The sequence below is a fragment of the Vanessa cardui genome, chromosome 17, assembly GCF_905220365.1.
Source record: "Vanessa cardui chromosome 17, ilVanCard2.1, whole genome shotgun sequence".
Classification (NCBI taxonomy): Eukaryota; Metazoa; Arthropoda; class Insecta; order Lepidoptera; family Nymphalidae; genus Vanessa; species Vanessa cardui.
Genome location: NC_061139.1, coordinates 9,435,222 through 9,458,196, shown reverse-complemented (window position 1 = coordinate 9,458,196; position 22,975 = coordinate 9,435,222). Strand labels below are relative to the sequence as shown.

The following is a 22,975-nucleotide window of genomic DNA, read 5'->3' as shown; positions in this document are numbered from 1 at the left end:
CTTGATTATATATTGTTATTTGTTTGTTTCAGTTCGTATTTGCTTTCAACCTTCTCGTTAAATACTAGTTGCCAACTGCGGATTCACTCTCGTTTTAAGGGGTTGGTTGTCATGCCATGACCTCCGTGGTCGAGTGGTGTGTACACCGGTTTTCATGGGTACGCCACTCCGAGATCCCGGGTCCGATTCCCGGCCGAGTCGATGTAGATTACAATTAGTTTTCTATGTTGTCTTGGGTCTGGTTGTTTGTGGTACCGTCGTTACTTCTGATTTCCATAACACAAGTGCTCCAGCTACTTACATTGGGATCAGAGTAATGTATGTGATGTTTTCTCATATTTATTTATTTATAGCAGGTAAAAAAAGTATCCTATCCTAAATTTCACCAAATGTATTGGTTTGGTTGTAAAAGAGCGACAGTCAGACAGAGTTAGTTTCACATTTATAACATTATATCTATGACATAATATCTTTACTAATTATAGCGAAGGTCTTTTTGCCTAGATCCCGTGTTTATTACGTCTGACGAGACCGGAAATCCGATATATCGGAGAACTTATGAGAGTATAAGTAGTGTGTTATACTTGTGTTAGAACACCCACACATGTACCATAATATTCCCTGTCCAGATAGACTAGTCTCTCTTTTACTTGGTGGTAGGGCTTTGTGCTAGCCAGTCTGGGTAGGTACCACCCACTCATCAGTTATTCTACCGCTAAAAAACAGTGCTCAGTATTGTTGTGTTCCGGTTTGAAGGGTGAGTGAGGTAGTGTCACTACAGGCACAAGGGACATAACATCTTAGTTCCCAAGATTGGTGGCACATTGACGATGTAAAGAATAGTTGATGTTTCTTACAGCGTCATTGTCTATGGGTGATGGTGACCACTTACCATCAGGTGGCCCATATGCGCGTCAGACAACCTATTCCATAAAAAAAATAAGGATGGCCGCCTGGACCTTCATCAGTCAGGATGACATTCATATAATAATGATGGAAAATTAGCATTTGTGAACGTGATAAGAGCATATTGGTTTTATATTAAAATGAAAATGAAAAAATGCTTTCAATATAAAACAATAGCTGTTCCCTTTTAGAAGACGCGGTTCTTCAAAATCTCAAGGGCGACCAATCATGATTCAATGTTTCTTAATCTCAGCGGGAAATCAGTCGTTCTAATGCATTTATGTGCATTCCTAGACACATACATCAATCTTTCAGATTCAGGGCTGTTTTGAGGGCCCGACCTGGGATTTGACAGAACCTCAGGATCAGCCTTATATCTAGCCACTAGACCAATAAAGACATACATAGTTTATTGAAGTCTAATATATGTATTTTGACAATAAATTCGTTCATCTAGTACAAAGTACTTACTATGTTATGGAAACTTTTTAAGTATATGTTTTATAGTCTATTTTTATGCACACCTAGTTTGAATTCAGATATGAAATGAGATGTTTAGATATCCCTACATGTAACCGTATACATAAACTTGTTATCTAGATTCTAGATAATAGTCAACTCATTATAATTCAACATGTGTTTGCTTACATCCGTCGTTTTATATTTTTTGAATACATTCATCATGTTGATTACGTTCGTCTATTATTTCAATAAAAGTATCCTCGTAATTAACACGTTGGCCGTAAATATGCTATAAATATTATCAAATAAACGAATGTCTAGTTACCTTTAAAATAAATTTTGTGAACAGATATAGTGTAATTAATTTTCAATTGATAATAATAATTATATTATTCGAATGCATTTTTTCAAAAAACAAACACAATTAATTTTTTTTTAATTTAACGTCAAGGCTGAAGAAATTATCTCACACAATATAGTTGCAAATACAGATGAAAAATACATATTCAAGGAATGCACTTGGACTGTGCGTGATGCTTACACGATAGTTAAAACGTGAAAAATATTTTAAAAATGTATTTTCAATAGATAATAGTAATAATTTTATTCGAATGAATTTATTCAAAAAACGAACACAACCAGTTTTTTTTAATTTAACGTCAAGGCTGACACAATGTAGTTGCAAATACAGATTAAAAATATATATTCAAGGAATGCAGTTGTATTGTGCGCGATGCTCACATGATTGTTAAATCATGAAAAATATTTCGTAGTACACATTTCAAAAGCTTTTTAACCTATGTTCTTAAATTATTTGAATTTCAAAAATTACATTGAAATGTCATTAATCGGTTGGGTGGAACTATTTTCAACCGACTTCCAAAAGGAGGAGGTTATCAATTCGTCTGTATTTTTTTTTTTATGTTTGTTACCTCATAACTTTTCACTGGGTGGACCGATTTTGATAATTTTGTTTTTATTTGAAAGGTAGTGCTTCCCGTGGGGTCCCATTTTTTTTATTTTTTTTTCCGATGATGGTATCCATGTGAAAACGACATAAGTCTTAAATTTGCCTTATGTATATGCGCGACAAATAGGTGAATAACTGAAAATCACGTTAACCAATTTTGATAATTCTTTTTTTATTATAAAATATATACTTCAAGGGTAATTTGGTGAAGGTTTGGTAAGGTTCTGAGCACAGGATCCATGACAAATTAAGGGAACGGGAGGGAACGGAACAATTCTGAGGAGCACGTTAGCAATACTCGGTCGAATCTTTTATTTATGGGTTACTTGGATATTTGTATCACCTTCCGGAACGTGGTTATGTTCATGTAAATGTCATAATCGAATATTATAATCAACTAGCGACCCGCCCCGACTTCGCACGGGTGCAATACTGATACTAAATATACTACAGAATTTGTTTATATACGACATCACATCGCAAACTTCTAAAATTATCAGTGTTTCTTTACTATATTGTTAATGTATTATATACACAAACCTTTCCCTTGAATCACACTATCTTTTAAAAAAAACCGCATCAAATTCCGTTGCGTAGATTTAAAGATATAGGGACAGAGAAAGCGAAGAAAACATATTTGTTAAAGTATTCTCGTATTGTTTTTTGATAGATATACTGTAGGGTTTTATTGGCTGACACCGGCTCCAAATATAACAATAATTATAACTACATGATATAATCGTTAATCGACTTTTAAGTAGTCTAATATTTTTCATTTCATTTAACTTAGGAAGACTCTAAAAAATATGTTGAATACGCAATTATTTTTCTTACTTTTTCGTGCATATTCATTTGTTTTAAAATAGTGTTTTGTTTGAAGTCGGTTTTTCTTTTTGTTAAAATTTTATTATTTATAAATATGAGACAACATCACATACATTACTTTGATCCCAATGTAAGTAGCTGAAGCACTTGTGTTATGGAAATCAGAAGTAACGACAGTACCACAAACACCCAGACCCAAGTCAACATAGAAAATTAATGGTAATCTACATCGACTTGGCCGGGAATCGAACCCGGGACCTCAGAGTGGCGTACCCATGAAAGCCGGTGTACACACCACTCGACCATGGAGGTCGTGGTTTTATTATTAGATTGGCTGTCTGTGTATTATTTAAAAAAAGAGATTTTTAATAAATAGAATTGCAAAATTGTGCACGAGTCGATTTGAGTACGTGTACATAGTAAATATTACATTTTGACTGTAAAATTTATAGTTGTTTATATTTACAGTAGTTGTATTCTAGAAAATTTCAAAACACGCTTAAGCTGAAATGGAATTGGACAAATTTTCATCATCCCCGCAACTCGAAGCGGTAAACTGGAGTTCCGCTTTCGCCTTAAACTAAATACGGAAAAGTTCATACTGAAGCAAATATCAGCTCTCTGAATTTACAGCGATTTGCCGTTCAATTTTACGGCATATTAATAAAAAAAATCGATTACCAGAATCGATTTTGTTTTATTCGGACATACGTATATATGAAATAAATCGGATAATTATTAGCGCAACCCAGTAATTAGTTTGTATTTAAATTAGCATTTCGATTTAAATTAAGGTAATCATTTAGCAGCAATTTTGTCATTGTTGGTGATTGTACTATAATTAATCGTGTTTCAAATGAATTGCAATTAACGGCGTGTGACGTATTTTTTAAATTACCACTCCAAGGCATTGTTCAATAGGGGTAACCTTGTAAAGTTAATCTTTTATACAGGATTCATTACATCTTGGTATATAAAACGCTGTTTTCGGTAATAGGTATGTTAGAAAAAACTTGGAAGCGCTTGGTTTAATCGCCTTCAATAGAGGCAAGGGTATACCAATTCCTTGTCAATTTACGAATATCAGAATAGGTTTACATTGTAATAGGGTTATTTGTAAGCTGGTGTGAGTACCACCAACTCATTACAAATTCCATCTCTAAATAGCAATGAATAAAATGAATATGGGACAACATCACATACATTACTCTGATCCCAATTTAAGTAGCTAAAGCACTTGTGTTATGGAAAATCAGAAGTAACGACGGTACCACAAACACCCAGACCCAAGACAACATAGAAAACTAATGAATTTTCTACATCGACTCGGCTGGGACCCCGGGACCTCGGAGTGGCGTACCCATGACAATCGATGTACACACTACTCGACCATGGAGGTCGTCGATACTTAATACTGTTAAGTTTTGTCTTATAGGGTTGTGGTATAGTGATTACAGGCACAAGAGGCACCTTGGTAGAAATGGTTGGCCCAATAGCGTTGTAAAGAATGGTTAATACTTCTTATAACGCCTGTGTTAAATAAAAAATCGATACCTATATATGACGACAACCGCGCAAAAAATCTTCAAATGCGTCAATACACGTTAGATTTTTTTTTATTATATATACAATAAAAAAAGAAATAAAACTAACCTACGCTACGCTAACTTATTGTATATTGGCATATTCACAGTTTTTTTTAAGGCTTTGGCGTTAATAGGTGAATACCAAAAAACTATCTACGAAATGAATGTTAATAACCCACATTATTATTATTATACCAGATATTCTATCACCAAACATTGATAAATCGTATTGTGTATTGTTATTGTGTAATTAAAGGCACGAGGGACATAACAGCTTATATCTCATGGTCGGTGGAACAGTGACTGTGACTGAAGTCATTTATGTATATTTCAGTATCTGTGGACTGTAGGCTAAGGTGATTACTATGGAGCCTAATGGTGCGTTGTCCAGCCACATTTAAAAAAAAAAAAAACGAAAATAAATTTATTGTTCATTTGTTTTATTTAACTAAGGCAACTAACTACATTGTTTGGTTTTTGTCATATCATCCCAAAAATATATTTATGTACCGATTGAAATTTTTTTATCTTTTTCGAAACGTTTCGTTGCAACTTTATGATACATATATTTGAATATGATGTTTGCCTTCAATGTCAGTGATAAGAAACTTGTTTCAAACGTTACAAGCTTTCGATGTAACGGTGGAAATTTCTAGGAACTGCGGGGGCGTATGTAGGTCACCCGGTATGGATAAGACGCATCGATCTTGCGACTGCACGGGATCTAATACTAGAAACTCGGAATACATCATATCTACGTCTTGAATATACTCGTAAATATTCCTGAGATACAAATCATTTTATACACAGATAGGGTGCTATTGCTAAAACTTAAAAGCACTTAATATCTTTTGGATGTAAGAACCATTAAAAGATCTTTATCTCTTATCCTATAAAACGCATGTTGAAATAAAAAAAGTCGTCATCAAATGTTTCATTTTGTTTTGGGCTATGTTGATAATTAAAATGTTTGCAAAAGGTAAACTTTTCTTAATAAAGGAATAACTAATATATTATTTTAAGAAATTCAATTATTTGGTGTTTTTTTTAACTGTGAGTAAGTACATGCTTAAAATGATGTATTGTTAATATGTAACTTATGTCATGTAATAAAAGAGTATTTGGAATTTAGGAGTTAAATTATAATGAAACGGATAAACAATGTTGCACTATCAGAAAAAACTAATCAATATTCATAAAAACTATTTTCTCATAAAATAATTTATATGTAAAGATAAATTTAACGATTTAAAATTAATTCGTAAAAATATACAATTAAAGACTTGAATTTAAATAAGGTAGATTCAGGTCGTTACCTAGAGTACATAAAGCATCAGATTTGACCGTGAATCGATTTAACGATAACCAATAAAAAATACAAGGCTACGATGACGTGCGAAAATCGATACTTATGTAATAAATAGGTAAAGTTTTTTTGTTCGTTTAAAAAAAATCCTGATTGCTATAGAGTATAAATTATATTTATATTGTATCATTTTCTTTATAAATAAATTGAATCCATGCGAAGCCGGGTTAGAGCCGAGATGGCCCAGTGGTTAGAACGCGTGCATCTTAACCGATGATTGCGGGTTCGAATGTAGGGAAGTTTCAAGTTTCATCTCGTGCTTGGTAGTGAAGGAAAACATCGCGAGGAAACCAGCATGTGTGTTATTTCATAAAAATTCTACCACACAGGCATTCCACAAACCCACATTGAACAGCGTGGTGGAACATTTTCCAAACCACAAAGGGTGAGGAGGCCTTAGCCCAGCAGTGGGAAATTTACAGGCTGTTGTTGTTGAAGCCGGGTTGATCTCTTGTTTGTTAAAAATAGTAATCGGTAAATTTTAAAGTTTCTCACCAGGATGCCTAGTAAAACAATTTATATGTAAAATTTGAAGTGTATCAATCATGAAATTTCGTAAAGAAATATGTAACATTGACTACAATTAAATTGGTTATCATATTTAGAGGTTACAAGGTTTAAATTAGCGTGTCATTTGAAGTTAGTTACTTCATTTTACGATCACTTCGAGTTCGTGAGTCTTTGTCTTATAGCGTGTTTGGCCGTGCAGTTTAGAGTTATGTTAAAATACATGCTTATTCAATTTGCGTGTTTATTAAGTAATCATTTTATTTTATGAACTTATAATAATAAAACCATTATAGATGTTATAATATATCCTTTTTTTTCTTTTTTGGACAGAAGATGTCTAAAATTATCTAATAGTACCTAAGTTGCTACCATGCACCATAACACATGTCGTGCAAGATTATTAAATTGTATTAATAATTCTATACTGGAATTACAAATACAAGGGATATCCTTGTGTTTGTAATTCTTGTAAATAGATCGGAAAATAACATTTTTTTTAAAAACAAGCATTGCTGTTTGGCGGGAAATACCGAACTTTAAATAAAGTTTAATTTATCTATTTTATTATATGTATACAGATAAAAAATATGAATTAAAAACATTCAGCTAAAAAAGACATATTTACTATTTAGTTACTTAAAAGTATGAAGTTGCAACAAATATCTAAAATAGCAATTTTGTATTTACGTAATGCTATTATGCATCTTGGCAAAATAATTCTTGACCATTACAATTTAAATAATAAAGCAAGTAAAAAAATAACTTTTTTTATTTAACATTGTGAATGAATAATCGATTCAAACTAAAATAATCGAGTACACTCTACTTAGCTTTAAATTGTTTTATTTATTATTTGTGATTATAATGCTTCTACAGATACATGCAAACGTGATAACAGATGTGAAGGCATTCTTTTTTTAATTATTGTAGGGTCAATGACATAAATTTTGGATATATTTCTCATTAAATCGAAAAATTACTTCAAAAAATGATTATTAAATTTATAATGTCTTACTTATAAATGTCAATGTTATATGTTAATGTTTCTTACTTATTCATGAAAAAATTAAGAAACTGGTATTTAAAATGGGGAATATTAATTTTTGTTAAAAGTTTTATGTTATTTTTAATAAGCATCACAATTACTGAGGAAAACTTGATCTCAAATACAATATTATTTAGTAATTATACAAAAAGTGTGTAGCAAGAACCGGTTCCATAGTATGTTTCAATGTAATACCGAATTTTTTGTTTTGCTTTTTGTGTAGTTGTAAAACCGAACGAATCTGTTAGTAAATTTGAATAATTAGCCAGTGTCTGTCTGTTAAAGCCTAATCTGTTCATAGTTATAACTGTTTATAACCAAAAAATAAAAATATTTTGACAGTTAAATTATTCCCTTTATAATATTTCCCTGATAAAGATTTTTTAAAGTTCAAAGGAAATACATTAAACCTTATTTTGCAATAGCACCATTTTGGCGCTTCAGCTCTTCTTCTTTCGACCAAGGACATATAAGTAACTTTGTGTAAATGTCTCGATTCATGGTAAATGCAGGTTGTTGGCCTTATTTTCTGTAGAGCAGTACAGCATAGACACCAGAATTTCATCCGTCACGTGCAGGTTTCATTCCGATTTTTTCCTAAACCTGTAATTTCCTCTGATAGCTTTTTGTCATTAGACAATACAAAGCCGAGAGCCAAGGCCGAGGCCATATTAATCTATATTAAATGCGGAATCTATTTGTGGTACTTTATTGAATAAGGATTAGTGCTGTATTACTTCAAATCGCTTAGGTAATAAGCGATTGTTGCTCGTAAAAAGTAAAGGATTACCGTGGATTATTCCGAAGAGGTAGATATATACCAGCAAACATTTTTGAAGAACTTTTTAAGATGATTTAAGGTGTAGGTACAATACTGTAGATCATTATTTTGGTCTAACTTGTAGGGTTCAGCCAGCGTTTATAATGTATTTACAGCGTTTAAATGTGTTTATTTAGAAACAATTTAAATTGTTAGTGATTCTCTACTATATTGTGTGTGTATTATCTCATAAACAACTTTATCTACTAAAATCGCATCAAAATCCTTTCTGTGATTTTAAAGAGCTAAGCATACACGGGGACAGACAAACAGCGGTATAAAGTCGTTTGACTTTATGCTATGAAATGATGGTTATGTTGTACGGTTATTTCCGAACACACTTAATGAGGCTGTTCAGTTTGAGTTTGAACTGAATTTATTATAAAAAAAATAATACTGGCTACCACGAATATCGAAATATCTCATTCTACTTAGAATTCCAAATTCAAATATCGATTGATTTAAAATTGATAACATTTCATTTGTTTCAAATTCAGTGATATAAATGTTTAATTCTTTTTTTAAAATAATTACTTATTAATATTAGACGAATGTTTCGATAAAAAATATTGCACGTAATTTAATTATAATAAGATAATACGCACTGATAAAAATATTCTAAGTAACTTAAATCGTTGGGAAAAATATTTCATGTCAAGTGTTTCAAGAATGCGTTTCAAATTAATTATATTGCCAATAGTAATAATCGATAATATATTTTCTTTGATTATTTTCAAAACACATATTTTGATTTTAGGAGAGAAAATGAAATATTAATCTCGTTCATTATCCAATCATGACTACAGATTTGTCTCTTTTCATACTAATAGTCAAATAACTATGTAATGGATATAATGATGATTTCGGATTAACTCAACATAGACTAGCCGTAGACTTGTCTGACGCAGGACTTATCGTGCACATGTGTGTGCGAAAAAACAGAAAGAGAAAGGAGAGTGCATCTTTATTTCCTCCCTCTCACATTTCCGATGAGTCCCGACGACCGATACGTCTGAAAATATTATTGGCGGGCGAAACCTTTTTTTAATAGCCACCTGATGGTAAGTGGTCACTATCACCCATAGACGATGACGATGTAAGAAATATTAACTATTCCTTACATCGTCAATGTGCCACAAACATTGGGAACTAAGATGTTATGTCCCTTGTGCCTGTAGTTACATTGGCTCACTCACCCTTGAAACCGGAACACAACAATACTGAGTACTGTTATTTGGAGGTAGAATAACTAATGAGTGGTTGGTACCTACCCAGACGGACTTTACGATACATTCGAAGAATAATAATCTACTTTCAATTTCTATACTTCGTGTTGCTATAGAATAATCAGACAGAAAAAACCCTGTAAGTCTTTATCAGTCCGACGATTATTTTAGATTGTAGTTTATTCTTCAAATGGTTATCTGAGAAAAGGCTATAACGAAAATATGAAACTTTTGTCGCATACCACCGCGCTCCTAGATCAGATTGAGCTGGTATATTCATATATGGCTGAATTAAATACACAGGTAAGGTATTCTCACAAAGCTTTCGTTTACCACTGAGAGCAAATTTAGTTATAAACACGAATCAAGTACTTTTAGTACAACTTGTCTTAACATACATTGGGTTACAAGGACTATCATATATACTATCATAACGTTACTAGTAGCAGCCTGTTCATTTCCCACTGCTGAGATAAGGCCTTCTTTTCCATTAAGGGGAGGGTTTGAAACATATTCTACCATGCTGTTCCAATGCGGATTGGTGGAATACATATGTGGCAGAATATCGATGAAATTAGACACATGCAGGTTTACTCACGATGTTTTCCTTCACCGCCGAGCTCGAGATGATTTATAAAACGAATTAAGCACATATATATATATATATATATATATATATATATATATATATATATATATATATATATAGTGGTGCTTGCCTGGGTTTGAACCACGAAGAAGATGATGACGAAGATGCACGCGTTCTAACCAATGGGCCATCTCGGCTCCATATCGTTACTAATTATTTAAAATTAGTAGTCGCCCGTGGCTTCGCTTGTATTTTAGAGTGTTGGTTGTCATGTGTTAGGCAAATAAGTGGCCTATGTCCTTCCTTCGAGATCATGTTTGCTTCGAACCAAATTCCATCAAATTAGGTTCAGCGGTTTAGTTGTGATAGTGCGACAGACAGACAGAGGTACTATATATTATAATTATACACTAAAGGTATTAAATTCGGGATATTTACGTTATGTTTTTTATTTTTGTTCGGTGGAGCTTGATATTTCGACATTATCTACAAATATCTTGTTCACGAATTCTCATGAAATTAATACCTTTAGGAATAAAATTAACATATAATTATACAATTTGTTACTGAAATTATTTTGTTCATAGTTCGCCATGTCTACGTTTTTGTACACATACATTATTCGTCGACCAGTGCATTCGAACGTACTATTGTTACATACCGTTTAAAAATGATTTATGATTTTTTACACTAATTTGCATTGTTTCATATCAAATTACTGTTATAATCGGCATTTCATTGTTTTGAAGGGAAAAATGCCATTAAAACTAATAAAATTTATTGCTAATTAACTACTTTAAAAGAATAATATAAAATATTTTAGCTATATTAAGACGATCTAACTTTGTTACCATTTGTAACGATACTAGCCGAACCCGAGGCTTTACCGTAAATATTACTAATTAAATATATATAATGAATTAATTAGATAATTTTTTATATATATTTTTGCGTACTGCGTACTATTGTGTTCCGGTTTGAAGGGTGAGTAAGCCAGTGTAACTACAGGCACAAGGGACGTAACATCTTAGTTCCCAAGGTTGGTGGCGCATTGACGATGTAAGGAATAGGTAATATTTTTTACAGCGTTATTGTCTATGGGCGATGGTGACCACTTACCATCAGGTGGCCCATATGCTCGTCGGCAAAGCTATTCCATAAAAAAAATTTAAAGCGCACGAACCTTACCACGATTTTACTCTCATAAAAACATTGGTTCCCTATAAAAAGTTCCAACCCTTGTTTCATACTCTAAATAGATAGATGATGATGCTAACCTAAGTTCCAAACTTAAACTATTGCCATATAGAATTCAATTTAAGTATGTGAAGAGGTATCAGGCAGAGATACTTACTCATTTGTAATATTTTCTAGTTAGTTAGTTTTCTATGTTGTCTTGGGTCTGGGTGTTTGTGGTGCCGTCGTTACCTCTGATTTTTCATAACACAAGTGCTTTAGCTACTTACATCGGGATCAGAGTAATGTATGTGATGTTGTCTCATATTTATATTTATTATTTAATAATAACAAATGTAAATAATTTATTATTAGTAAGGATTGATTGTTTGTGAAAGCAGTATGTATTATAAAAAATGAAAACTCTATCTGTAATACCTGCTTCATATGTTATAATTAAGTTGAATAAATAAAATTTTAACAAAAAGAAAAACCGACTTCAAACAAAACACTATTTTAAAACAAATGAATATGCACGAAAAAGTAATAAAAATAATTGCGTATTCAACATATTTTTTAGAGTCTTCCTAAGTTAAATGAAATGAAAAATATAAGACTACTTAAAAGTCGATTAACGATTATATCATGTAGTTATAGTTATTGGTATATTTGGAGCCGGTGTCAGCCACGGTGCCCTTGCCCCAACAATCAAAAGAAAGAAGCGATACGAGCCCCTTGATTGATTTAGTATATTATTGTGTAAAAGGTAATTTGTAAAAAACATATTTGTTAAAGTATTCTCGTATTGTTTTTTGATAGATATACTGTAGGGTTTTATTGGCTGACACCGACTCCAAATATAACAATAATTATAACTACATGATATAATCGTTAATCGACTTTTAAGTAGTCTTATATTTTTCATTTCATTTAACTTAGGAAGACTCTAAAAAATATGTTGAATACGCAATTATTTTTATTACTTTTTCGTGCATATTCATTTGTTTTAAAATAGTGTTTTGTTTGAAGTCGGTTTTTCTTTTTGTTAAAATTTTATTTATTTTTTGATTTTAAGTGAAGCTGATGTTGACTAACTAATTTTTTTTTAATATGGAAAGATTAAGCGTTCCGTTTATATGAGTCAGAAACTACTTCGAGGACAATTTCAAAGGAAACTTACGAATAAAGCAAAATTAGACTTTCGAAAATGCGGATTTAATACGTCACGCGGCGTAAACTACAAGGATCCCTCGAAAGAGCTGTAATCGAACTCAGCAAAAAAACTTTGAAAAAGACCAACTATATTTCGTACATCATATGACATCACATCACATACACAAAATTGATTAAAGATAGTAAGAAATTCTGCCCCATATCGCACCCTAACTGCGAGCCGTATAGGAGTTCCATCACTACATAGTATAAAACAAAGTCGCTTTCTCTGTCCCTATATCTATAAATCTACGCAACGGATTTTGATGCGGTTTTTTTTAAAAGATAGTGTGATTCAAGGGGAAGGTTTGTGTATATAATACATGAACAATATAGTAAAGAAACACTGATAATTTTAGAAGTTTGCGATGTGATGTCGTATATAAACAAATTCTGTAGTATATTTAGTATCAGTATTGCACCCGTGCGAAGCCGGGGTGGGTAGCTAGTTGATTATAATATTCGACTATGATAATTACATAAACATAACCACATTACGGAAGATGACTCAAATATCCAAATAACCTATAAATAAAAGATTCGACCGAGTATCGCTAACGTGCTCCTCAGAATTGTTCCGTTCCCTTCCGCTTCCGCTTACCAAACTTTCACCAAATTACCCTTGAAGTATATATTTTATATTAAAAAAAGAATTATCAAAATTGGTTAACGTGATTTTCAGTTATTCACCTATTTGTCGCGCATGTATATAATGCAAATTTAAGACTTATGTCGTTTTCACATGGATACCATCATCGGAAAAAAAAATAAAAAAATGGGAACCCACGGGAAGCACTACCTTTCAAAAAAAAAAAATTATCAAAATCGGTCCACCCAGTGAAAAGTTATGAGGTAACAAACATAAAAAAAAATACAGACGAATTGATAACCTCCTCCTTTTGGAAGTCGGTTGAAAATAAAACTCTCCTTTTAAATCCTACATATCAAATAGTTCATTGCCGTTATTTTAAGTCAATAATCATTACATAGTATAAAACAAAGTCGCTTAGTGCTGTCTGTTCCTATGTGTGCTTAGTTCTTTAAAATTACGCAACGGATTTTAACGCGGTGTCTTTTTAGATAGAGTGACTCGAGATCAAAAGGAAGGTTTTTGTATATACCTGGACAATGTAGTAAAGAAACACTGATATTTTAAGAAGTATCTAATATGATGTCGTAAATAAACAAATTATATATAAATAAAGCACTTGCATCTCCGTACACGTGAAACAAATGAAATAGTTTCACGTCAGATAACTTATAATCAAAGTTACACATAAAACGTTGCAGTTAAATTCGAACATAAACTTTTACTATTTTGTTTATGTATCATCAAATTAGATATAAAAAGAAAAGATTCAAGATATATTATTAGAATCACGTGTATTTACATATATATATCGAGTTGGGGATTGTTGAATGGACGGAACCCATAGAACTTAATCATCTTATCACGTAGAGTTTTTGGACCGGTAAATTGTCAAGATTTTTATTTGCGAAGAATGATGTTTGATTGGGGTGAAATTCCAAAAGTAAGTTTATTATTAAATAAAGGACACGCAGAAATGAGCGTAGGTACTTCTTCCTAAAAGGCCGGCAACGCACCTGCAAGCCCCCTGGTGTTGCAGATGTCCATGGGCGGTGGTAGTCACTTTCCATCACGTGAACCTCCTGCTCGTTTGCCATCACTTAATAAAAAAACGTCACATCTTCGCACGGGTACTTGATATGTATTTAAATTATGACCAAATTACATAAAATCATTATAAATTGTAGCCTATTTCATTTTTTTTAAATATGTGTAATTATTACGTGTAACCTATATTACTGTAAAATTTCATCCAAATCCATTCAGTAGTTCTTTCGTGAAAGAGTAACAAATGTACATTCAGCCTCACAAACTTTCGCGTTTATAATATTAGTAGGATTTAGCATTGCGGTTTTTGTGTGGTCGAGAATAGGACATATCCTACCTAACACCTGCTATCCCTCTCACACATGGGCGAAACTGCGAGACGGAGTTTAATGTTGTATAAAAGAATGCAGCTATAATGAGACGATTGGCAAAGTTCTAAGGTTCATTAATTATTATCAATCTCCGGGGAAGAGTTTCTCTTACATCCGTTAGAAAGTACGACTTTAGTGACTTATAATAAATTTAGAATTCGTTCAGAAATATGCAGGTTAATTTTAAAAGTATATTGAATTGTAACATAATTATAAAATCGTGATCCTTTGTTACACTAACCAAACGCATTTAAAAAAAAAAAACAGTCCAGACGACTCGGAATGTTCTTTAATATAGACTCGTCTGAGGAAATGACTATAGACGTCTTCCACTGAAGGTGAAGTTTAAATGCCTTTAGATTTAAGGAAATAGATATAGGGTACTATTTAATCTTATTAATCTGTTACAATTAACCATTTGAAACTTAACGTCGATATTTATTCAATTTAGTTCGCCAATGATCGTATATTTTTGGATCCAATGAAACTCTCTTGCTCGGACACGGTTTCGTTAAAATCAATACGATTTATACACTGGGTTTAATATATGTCTATATTTGACATCATTAGACTTCGACAATTTTGGACTGACAACTATGAAACGTGCAAACTACGTTGGTATGTATTTTTTATGCAAACCTACCTATTGTAACTCGCCACGAGATGGCGCTGTATTACAGATATTTATATTGTGTTGAATTGATTATCATGAAAAGTATGAACTATTAGTTTATATTGAATGTAGCCAGATGAACTGTTTTATATATAACTTGGATAACAACAACAACAACAACAGCCTGTAAATTCCCACTGCTGGGCTAAAGGCCTCCTCTCCCTTTGAGGAGAAGGTTTGGAAGGCAGAATTTCTATGAAATTTGTCACATGCAGGTTTCCTCACGATGTTTTCCTTCACCGCTGAGCACGAGGTGAATTATAAAGACAAATTAAGCACATGAATCAGCGGTGCTTGCCTGGGTTTGAACCCGTGATCATCGGTTAAGATGCACGCGTTCTAATCACTGGGCCATCTCGACACATAATGGATATGTCATTTAAACTATAAGCTCACTTTTTGACGTATTATAAACCTTCAGAAAGGCGCTTATCTTGCTTATGTGATTATTACCGAATATAAACAGCTGTGATGGCCTCAGGGATGTCTGAAATAAAAGGTCGTCAAAAGGTTCGCGCACTACGATCTCCCTACTATACGCTGGGCAGCTGTCGTGTACTTGTGTCATGTGTAAATTATAAGGAAACTAACTCCAAAGCCAAAACTTTATAAACTGTAACAAATATTTCATTTACGGATATGTAATAGTTACAATCTGCCTAAATTTTAAATTAATGGCACTTACAATTTTCCGGTGACACACAAAATATAAACAGACATGAAAAATTCGACTCGGGTTTTGCTAGTAACAGATAAAAAATATATAAATATCGGTAATTAAGTAGCGTTAGATAACGGGTAATATGATTAGTCCTTCATATTTAAATGTGTGTCAGTAAATGCCTCGAGACATTGATTGCTGAAATTGTCCGTATGTGTAAGTTACTTTGTCCGTTTTCACCAGGGTCGTTCGAGAAATTTTAATGTCATTGATAGTTCACAACGAGAGTAACAAATATTGTACCTGTACTGCTAAATTAAGATTAATGTCCGGTTTCTGGGAGAATGCGTCCCCGACAGGGCCGAGATCGAACGGCGGAAGTTACTTTGAAGTGGAGATTTTAAGATGATTATCATTTATATTTATATATCGTGCCCTACTAAGAGCTGAGATGGCCCAGTGGTTAGAACACGTGCATCTTAACCGATGACTGCGGGTTCAAACCCAGGCAAGCACCACTAATATATTTGTGCTTAATTTGTGTTTATAATTAATCTCGTGCTCGGCGGTGAAGGAAGACATCGTGAGGAAACCTGTATGTGTCTAATTTCATCGAAATTCTGCCACATGTGCATTCCACCAACCCGCATTGGAACAGCGTGGTGGAATATGTTCCAAACCCTCTCCTTAATAGAAGAGTAGGCCATATCCCAGCAGTGGGAAATTTACAGGCTGTTACTTTGCTTACCTACTAACGATATATCCATAGATAATAATAAATTTAAAATAAATAAGAATCATAATTTATAGTGTACTAGCGGCCCGTCCCGGCTTCGTACGGGTATAAGTTTTCTTTTTACCTTTTATATAAAGTTTTTGCTATTTTCCGACATTTTTCGTCGACGACAATTGTCGTTTTTAATTTAACTTATTTACACAAAAACCTGAATGAACATATACCTAATTTTTCCTTATGAATCCCTTTGTTAGTGAAAACCAAATGAAAATCGACTCAGTAGTATTAGAGTTTATAGCGAACACACATACAGACGTGGCCTTGGGACGTTGTTTTATAGTATTTAATGATATTACATTGTGTATTTTTCAAAGTTCATTGTGTATTCTTCATCAAAAGTATAACACCTCGCCTCATTGCCTCCACTGGTGACAGGCGGGCTGGTTAATTTTTTGCCCACAGGATCGGAATTGCGATTCAACGTGGAAATGCTGCTAGCATTCTTGCCACCATTCCATGCGGTGAAGATTTATACAGTAACCAGTTTAAGTTCATATTTGTATATATTTAAGCATTTAATGTTATTAATTCTTATGTTAATAAAATATAATTTATTCAAAAATGTAATCGTAATCATAATAATATATGTATAGATGTATGTCTATCCGTTTCTGGAATAGAATCCGTTTGACTATCCGTTTATACGTAATTCAGAAATTAATTTAATTAAGAAATAGTTTATGTAGCATTCAAGTTATTTATTTGTGTCGGTTTGGGTGGGTATCACTATTTATTGATTTTAAAGTTTTTTTATTCGCGTTTTGTGTAATTAATATTAATTTAGCTTATTCGTTATTATTCTGCTAAGATCAATGTCCTATGAGATATGATTAATAGTAATAATCAATTTTTGACATAAAATGTTATGTTGTGATTTTTAATTAAGTACTTAAAAGGATATAAGCCAATGAAATTATTAATAGTTACAAGACTTATTTTATATTATGTACTAGTAAATTAATTAAAAAAAACCTTCCTCTTGTAACACTCTAACTATAAAAAAACCGCATCGAAATCCGTTGCGGATTTAAGTGATTAAGTGTACAAAGGGACATAGGAACAGAAAAAGCGACTTTTTTTATACTATGTAAAGATTATTTAATGGTTAGTGCATTAAAGATGCATATAGTTTGTAAATTAATATGACCAAGAAAACATAGATAATATTTATTCAGGGAATTTAAACAGGAAAACAGGTTACGACAAAAAATATTTAATCATAGAACACTCTGTGTAAATAATGTGTTTTAATTACAAAAAATGTTTTTGTGTAACCTTTAATGGGATCATGTTTTAAACAAACTAGGGATGTCAATATTTAACAAGACCGGAATCAGTTAAGTGTTTACCTTAATTGAACTTTTATTTGTTCAGCACGTGTTTTAGGACGCCATATCTAATATAATCAAACGTCTATTCACATTGATACAATACGGTTTCGATTTTTTTTTTTCTATACGTGTTAATTATTCTTAAGCTTTTCCATCATAATAATGTAATATTTTTTTAATTTTTACCTTTGTCCATGTCAGAGTATGTATGTATGTATGAGTATTACATAAAATAATAAATAAATTAATATTAAACCCTTTTTTACTCGATGCATACATATGTATGTATACACGGTACCACACGGTACGTATACCAAAATAACATTTTCTACAATTTTTGGCTGGACCGATTTTGATGGGACATTCACTGGCAGATAACAGATATAATAAGGAGTAACTAAGGCTATAATAATATTAATTAATGCGTGCAAGGTCGTGGGCCCAGCTTAAAAAATAATAACTTTAGAAAGGAAATGATATAGCATTTATATAATGAGATATAATGCTGTCAAAATAGGGTTTAAAGTTCGAAAGCGTTTTGTATCAGTGTACATCTACATTGTACGTTTGAATCTATTTCAGTATGCAGACAATTGGTTTTGGTTTTACGTAGAATTCTCTAATGGACATTGTCATATAGTATGGCGGTAATACGAATGAAACTGGATTTCCATTAACGTTGGATAATTTTGATGGATAGGCTTTTGCTTTTCGTTACGTTAAAATTATTATATTTTTAGAATATCATGTATAAAAATGTCTGATATTTCTGTATTATTTGCTTTTTATATTATACATCCCTGTTTATAAAATGAAGTTGTATTGTATAATTATAAAAAGATTAATCCTAAATTAGATATTGTTTATGAAAAACGATCGCCTCTATCGCACCAATTATTAGAAAAATTAATTTATACCTAATCTCGGCGAGTATTTACGCCTTTTTACAATTTTGGTTTTATAATTAGAACCGGTAATAGCTTTTTGACCATTAGTAAATATATGTATTTTCTTATTAATGTTAAAAAATTAATAACTTCTTTATTTTCTAAATTCTCAACATAATAAAGGACAGTTAGGTATAGGTGCTGTTGTTTGGTATGTTTAGTCCTGTACAATAATATATATATATATATTATTGTACAGGACTAAACATACCAATTATATTCATATCATAAATATATTGTAATAATATTATTACAATATATTTATGATATGAATATGATAGAGAACATTCATGTCTCTCTTTCCGTCATCATTAATTTTACTTTCGTAAGAAGAGGACAAATTTTTTTTTAGGTAATTAACATTTATTTATAATGTTGCAAGGTTGTATAATATAGCGGATAACTAATACTTTAATATTATATTATAAATGGAAAGTTTTGGTTATCAATGTATTTGTATGACAAAATGGGTTTTTGTTCAATTTTGCATAATTAGGTGGCCCAGTGGTAAGACCGCGCGTATCTTAACATATGATCACGGGTTTAAATCCATTCAAGCAACACTGAATTTTCATTTTCATAATTATATAAACACAAATAAAAAAAAATTCAAGCTCGGCGGTGAAGGAGGAAATCAAAGAGAACGTTTTAGCAAAGTTGTTGGAAATTTATAGGCTTTTACTATGACCGAATATGCCATTTCAAGATTGTATGTGGTTGTTATAATTGTTAATTTAATAATATAAGCTGTAATTTAAACATATATCGATATACAACCTTCGATAAGATAAGGTAATTTATTTCGTTTGCTTTTTCAAAGGATCGAAAGACATTTCGAGATTTTTAACTCCCAGCGAAAAACTAAGATATACAGATCACGTTATGAGCAAAACAAACTAGAATGAAATGAAAATAAGACATATGATTAATAAAATAAAGACTATTTTTGTCCAATACGCAGAAAATATATATTTACTATTTATTTGGTTATATCAATAGTTTGATAAATTGAATATTTTCAAGTATAAGCGACACTGCTATACATATTGTCGTTGCTCCTGCAAAAGTCGCTATGTGTGTCCTTTACATTTTTCGACTGCTTCACCATTTTAATCTTTATTTCAATACGCACGCTGTAAAAACAGTTTTTTCATTACATCTATAGTTTAAAAGTTTATAAATTTAGCTAGGCGATATTCATACATCGAAATTTTGATATATTGAAATGACGATTCAAACGGCACAGCAATCGAAAAATACGAAAAAGACAACGATGATATAAAATCATTAAAATTAATATAACTGAAAATTACATTCACCTTATGTTGTCAGTCTTGTTCTACAGCCTACACAAAACTTTTTATACAATACAAAACTATTCGAATTTTAATCTCTTAGCCTTATCTGTTTGAACTGTGCCAAGATCGTTCAGAAATAATTATTTGTAGATTATTAATATAAAAGTTATTTTAACAAAACCATTAACTTAACTTTTATTTTATTTATACCATAAAAAAACACTTGTGTAAAATAAATTAAATATCATACGAATATTATAAATAGAATTATTTATTGATTGAATTATTAAATAAAATATTAAAACACTGTTGACGTTTACAAATATTTTCAATACGATAAATATTATTAGATATTAATCTTCATTTCCGTCATATGTAACCTCTTTGCACTGTAACACATTTTTACACTTTTCAACGGGTTTGTTTATAAGCATAACTGATATTTTAATTGAATTAGTATCTAGAATATTGTAATTCATGACTTCCTATTAGTAGTATAGTTAGTAGTTTAGTTTTTGATTACACGACATCGAAGCTTCTCACTACTGATTAAAAGTCCAATGTTTAAAGGCCTTAATATATGATATTCACGAAATGAAATTGTGTTTTTTAGTTACTATCGAATTACAACACGTATATAAGATTTTATCATTATTTAATCAGGTAAAACATAATACATCCTAGCCTTCTTGCGTGATAATTCGGAATTTATAAGATGATAAACTTACTTATAATACTTTTCATGATCACAGGTACGAAACGTGATTTAATAGATCGCAAACACGTGCTTATATAACCTTGTCAAAATTGTAAAAAAATATCATGATCGTATCCTAAGTAATAAAATATTTATGATTACGGCAATGACATAAATACTAATTGTTGAAAAAAATAACGTAAAAATAACGTTACCGTTATGTTTATATTATTCCCATGCACAAAACATCGTGCACTATTTTAAACGTAATATATTAAAAAAAAAAACAATAATGACACTTTCATGTTTCCATTGCAATTATACAAGTTCCGAACATGTAGAAATATATAAAATATCATTTATATTATATTCGCTAACTTGCAATTGTCACACGACACGAATGATTGACACGGATGTGAAACACAGTGCACTTACCATTTTAATTATTTGATACACGCTGTCCGTCCATATGGTTTTACACGAGACCGCAAAGTACGTGCGCTTCGGCGGCCGTTTGGCGTGCTACTGCAGGTTTCAGGTTGGATGGAATTCGATAAATGATTGCGCGCGCGCATCTCCTCTGATAAATTGATAAGGATAACACATTTCCTACTCTACAATATGTATAAATATTATCTTTATTGTTCTCTATTTAAAACGTCTATCAAAATAGTGTTGATATAACATATTGTTTGTTTTATGGTTTATATTATGTGTACACAAGTGTTGTTTTGTTCTGTGTTATGTTATGTGCATATTTGTGCAGTTGAGTGTAATTAAGAAAGAAGTTATTCAATTATTCAATGTTAGTTGAACATTACGATATTTTTACGTTACTTAAATCGTCATAATTAAAATAACGGTACGTTACTATGTCGAACCGTAATGGTTTTGTGGATGAGTATGTGTTAATCGAAGACTCTCCGTTCAAATTAAGGTCTCTCTCAGATCTCTCTCTCAAATCTCAGACAAGTATTTACGGTAGTTAATTTCGTTATTTGCTGTGAAGGAAAACATAGTAAGTGAACTTGCAAGCGTGCGATGATATCCATTGTGTCCACTACTCACTGAAGCAAAATGGTGTAATAATCCAAAAACTTTATTTTTAAAAAGGAGAGCAAGTCCGACCGTGGAAAAAGTACAGTTGTGTGTACTTTACCTAATAACTAACTCTATTTATATTTATTTTGTGAGAATGAGATTCTAAGTTAAAATAGGGTTTGTGTATCTTTAAAATTAAAGAATATGGTTAGATAACTAGCTATTAGTGACTAGACACTACATCTCAAAAACGAAGCTACTGTCCTGCCATGTGACTTCTCGGATTTTAGATCTTCAAGATTATATTGTATTCCAAATACGGTATATTTGTGACTAGGAATACTAAGCAGTTAATCTATACTTTGTTATACTTTTCGATTTAGAACATGCATGTATGCGTGCAATGAGTATATAACAACAACAGGATCTAAATTTGCCACTACTGGGCTAACGACTATTCTTTTTTTAGGAGAAGGTTGGAGCATATCCACCTCCAATGAGAGTCGATGGCATTCACATGTGGCATAATTTCATTGAAATTCGATCAAGCAGGTTTTCTCACAATGTTTTCCTTCACCGTAGAGCACTAGAATTATAAACACAATTTAAGAAAATTCAGTGGTGCTCGCCTGGGTTTGAACCCACAATCATCGATTATGATGTCCGTGTTCTAACCACTAGGCCATATCGGCTCCCACTAGGCCATCTCGGTACAATGAGTACATGCATTTATTAAGAACAATACATTGAATTTAACAAAAAAATTAATAAATGTAACAGTCAAGCTACTGTCTGTGAATTTTATTTAATGAAACTTTAAATTGAATAAAA

General features: G+C 31.8%; 1 protein-coding gene across 1 annotated transcript in view; it reads right to left on the bottom strand.

Annotated features, from left to right (window-relative positions):
• LOC124536663 overlaps positions 1 to 21,686 on the bottom strand; it is a 52,825-nt gene extending 31,139 nt beyond the window's left edge. The window contains exon 1 of the mRNA XM_047113214.1: positions 21,539 to 21,686. Coding sequence (XP_046969170.1) covers positions 21,539 to 21,541 — 3 coding nt within the window. The 5' untranslated portion in view covers positions 21,542 to 21,686. The remainder of the gene's footprint in view (positions 1 to 21,538) is intronic.
• Between the last annotated feature and the right edge of the window lie 1,289 nt (positions 21,687 to 22,975).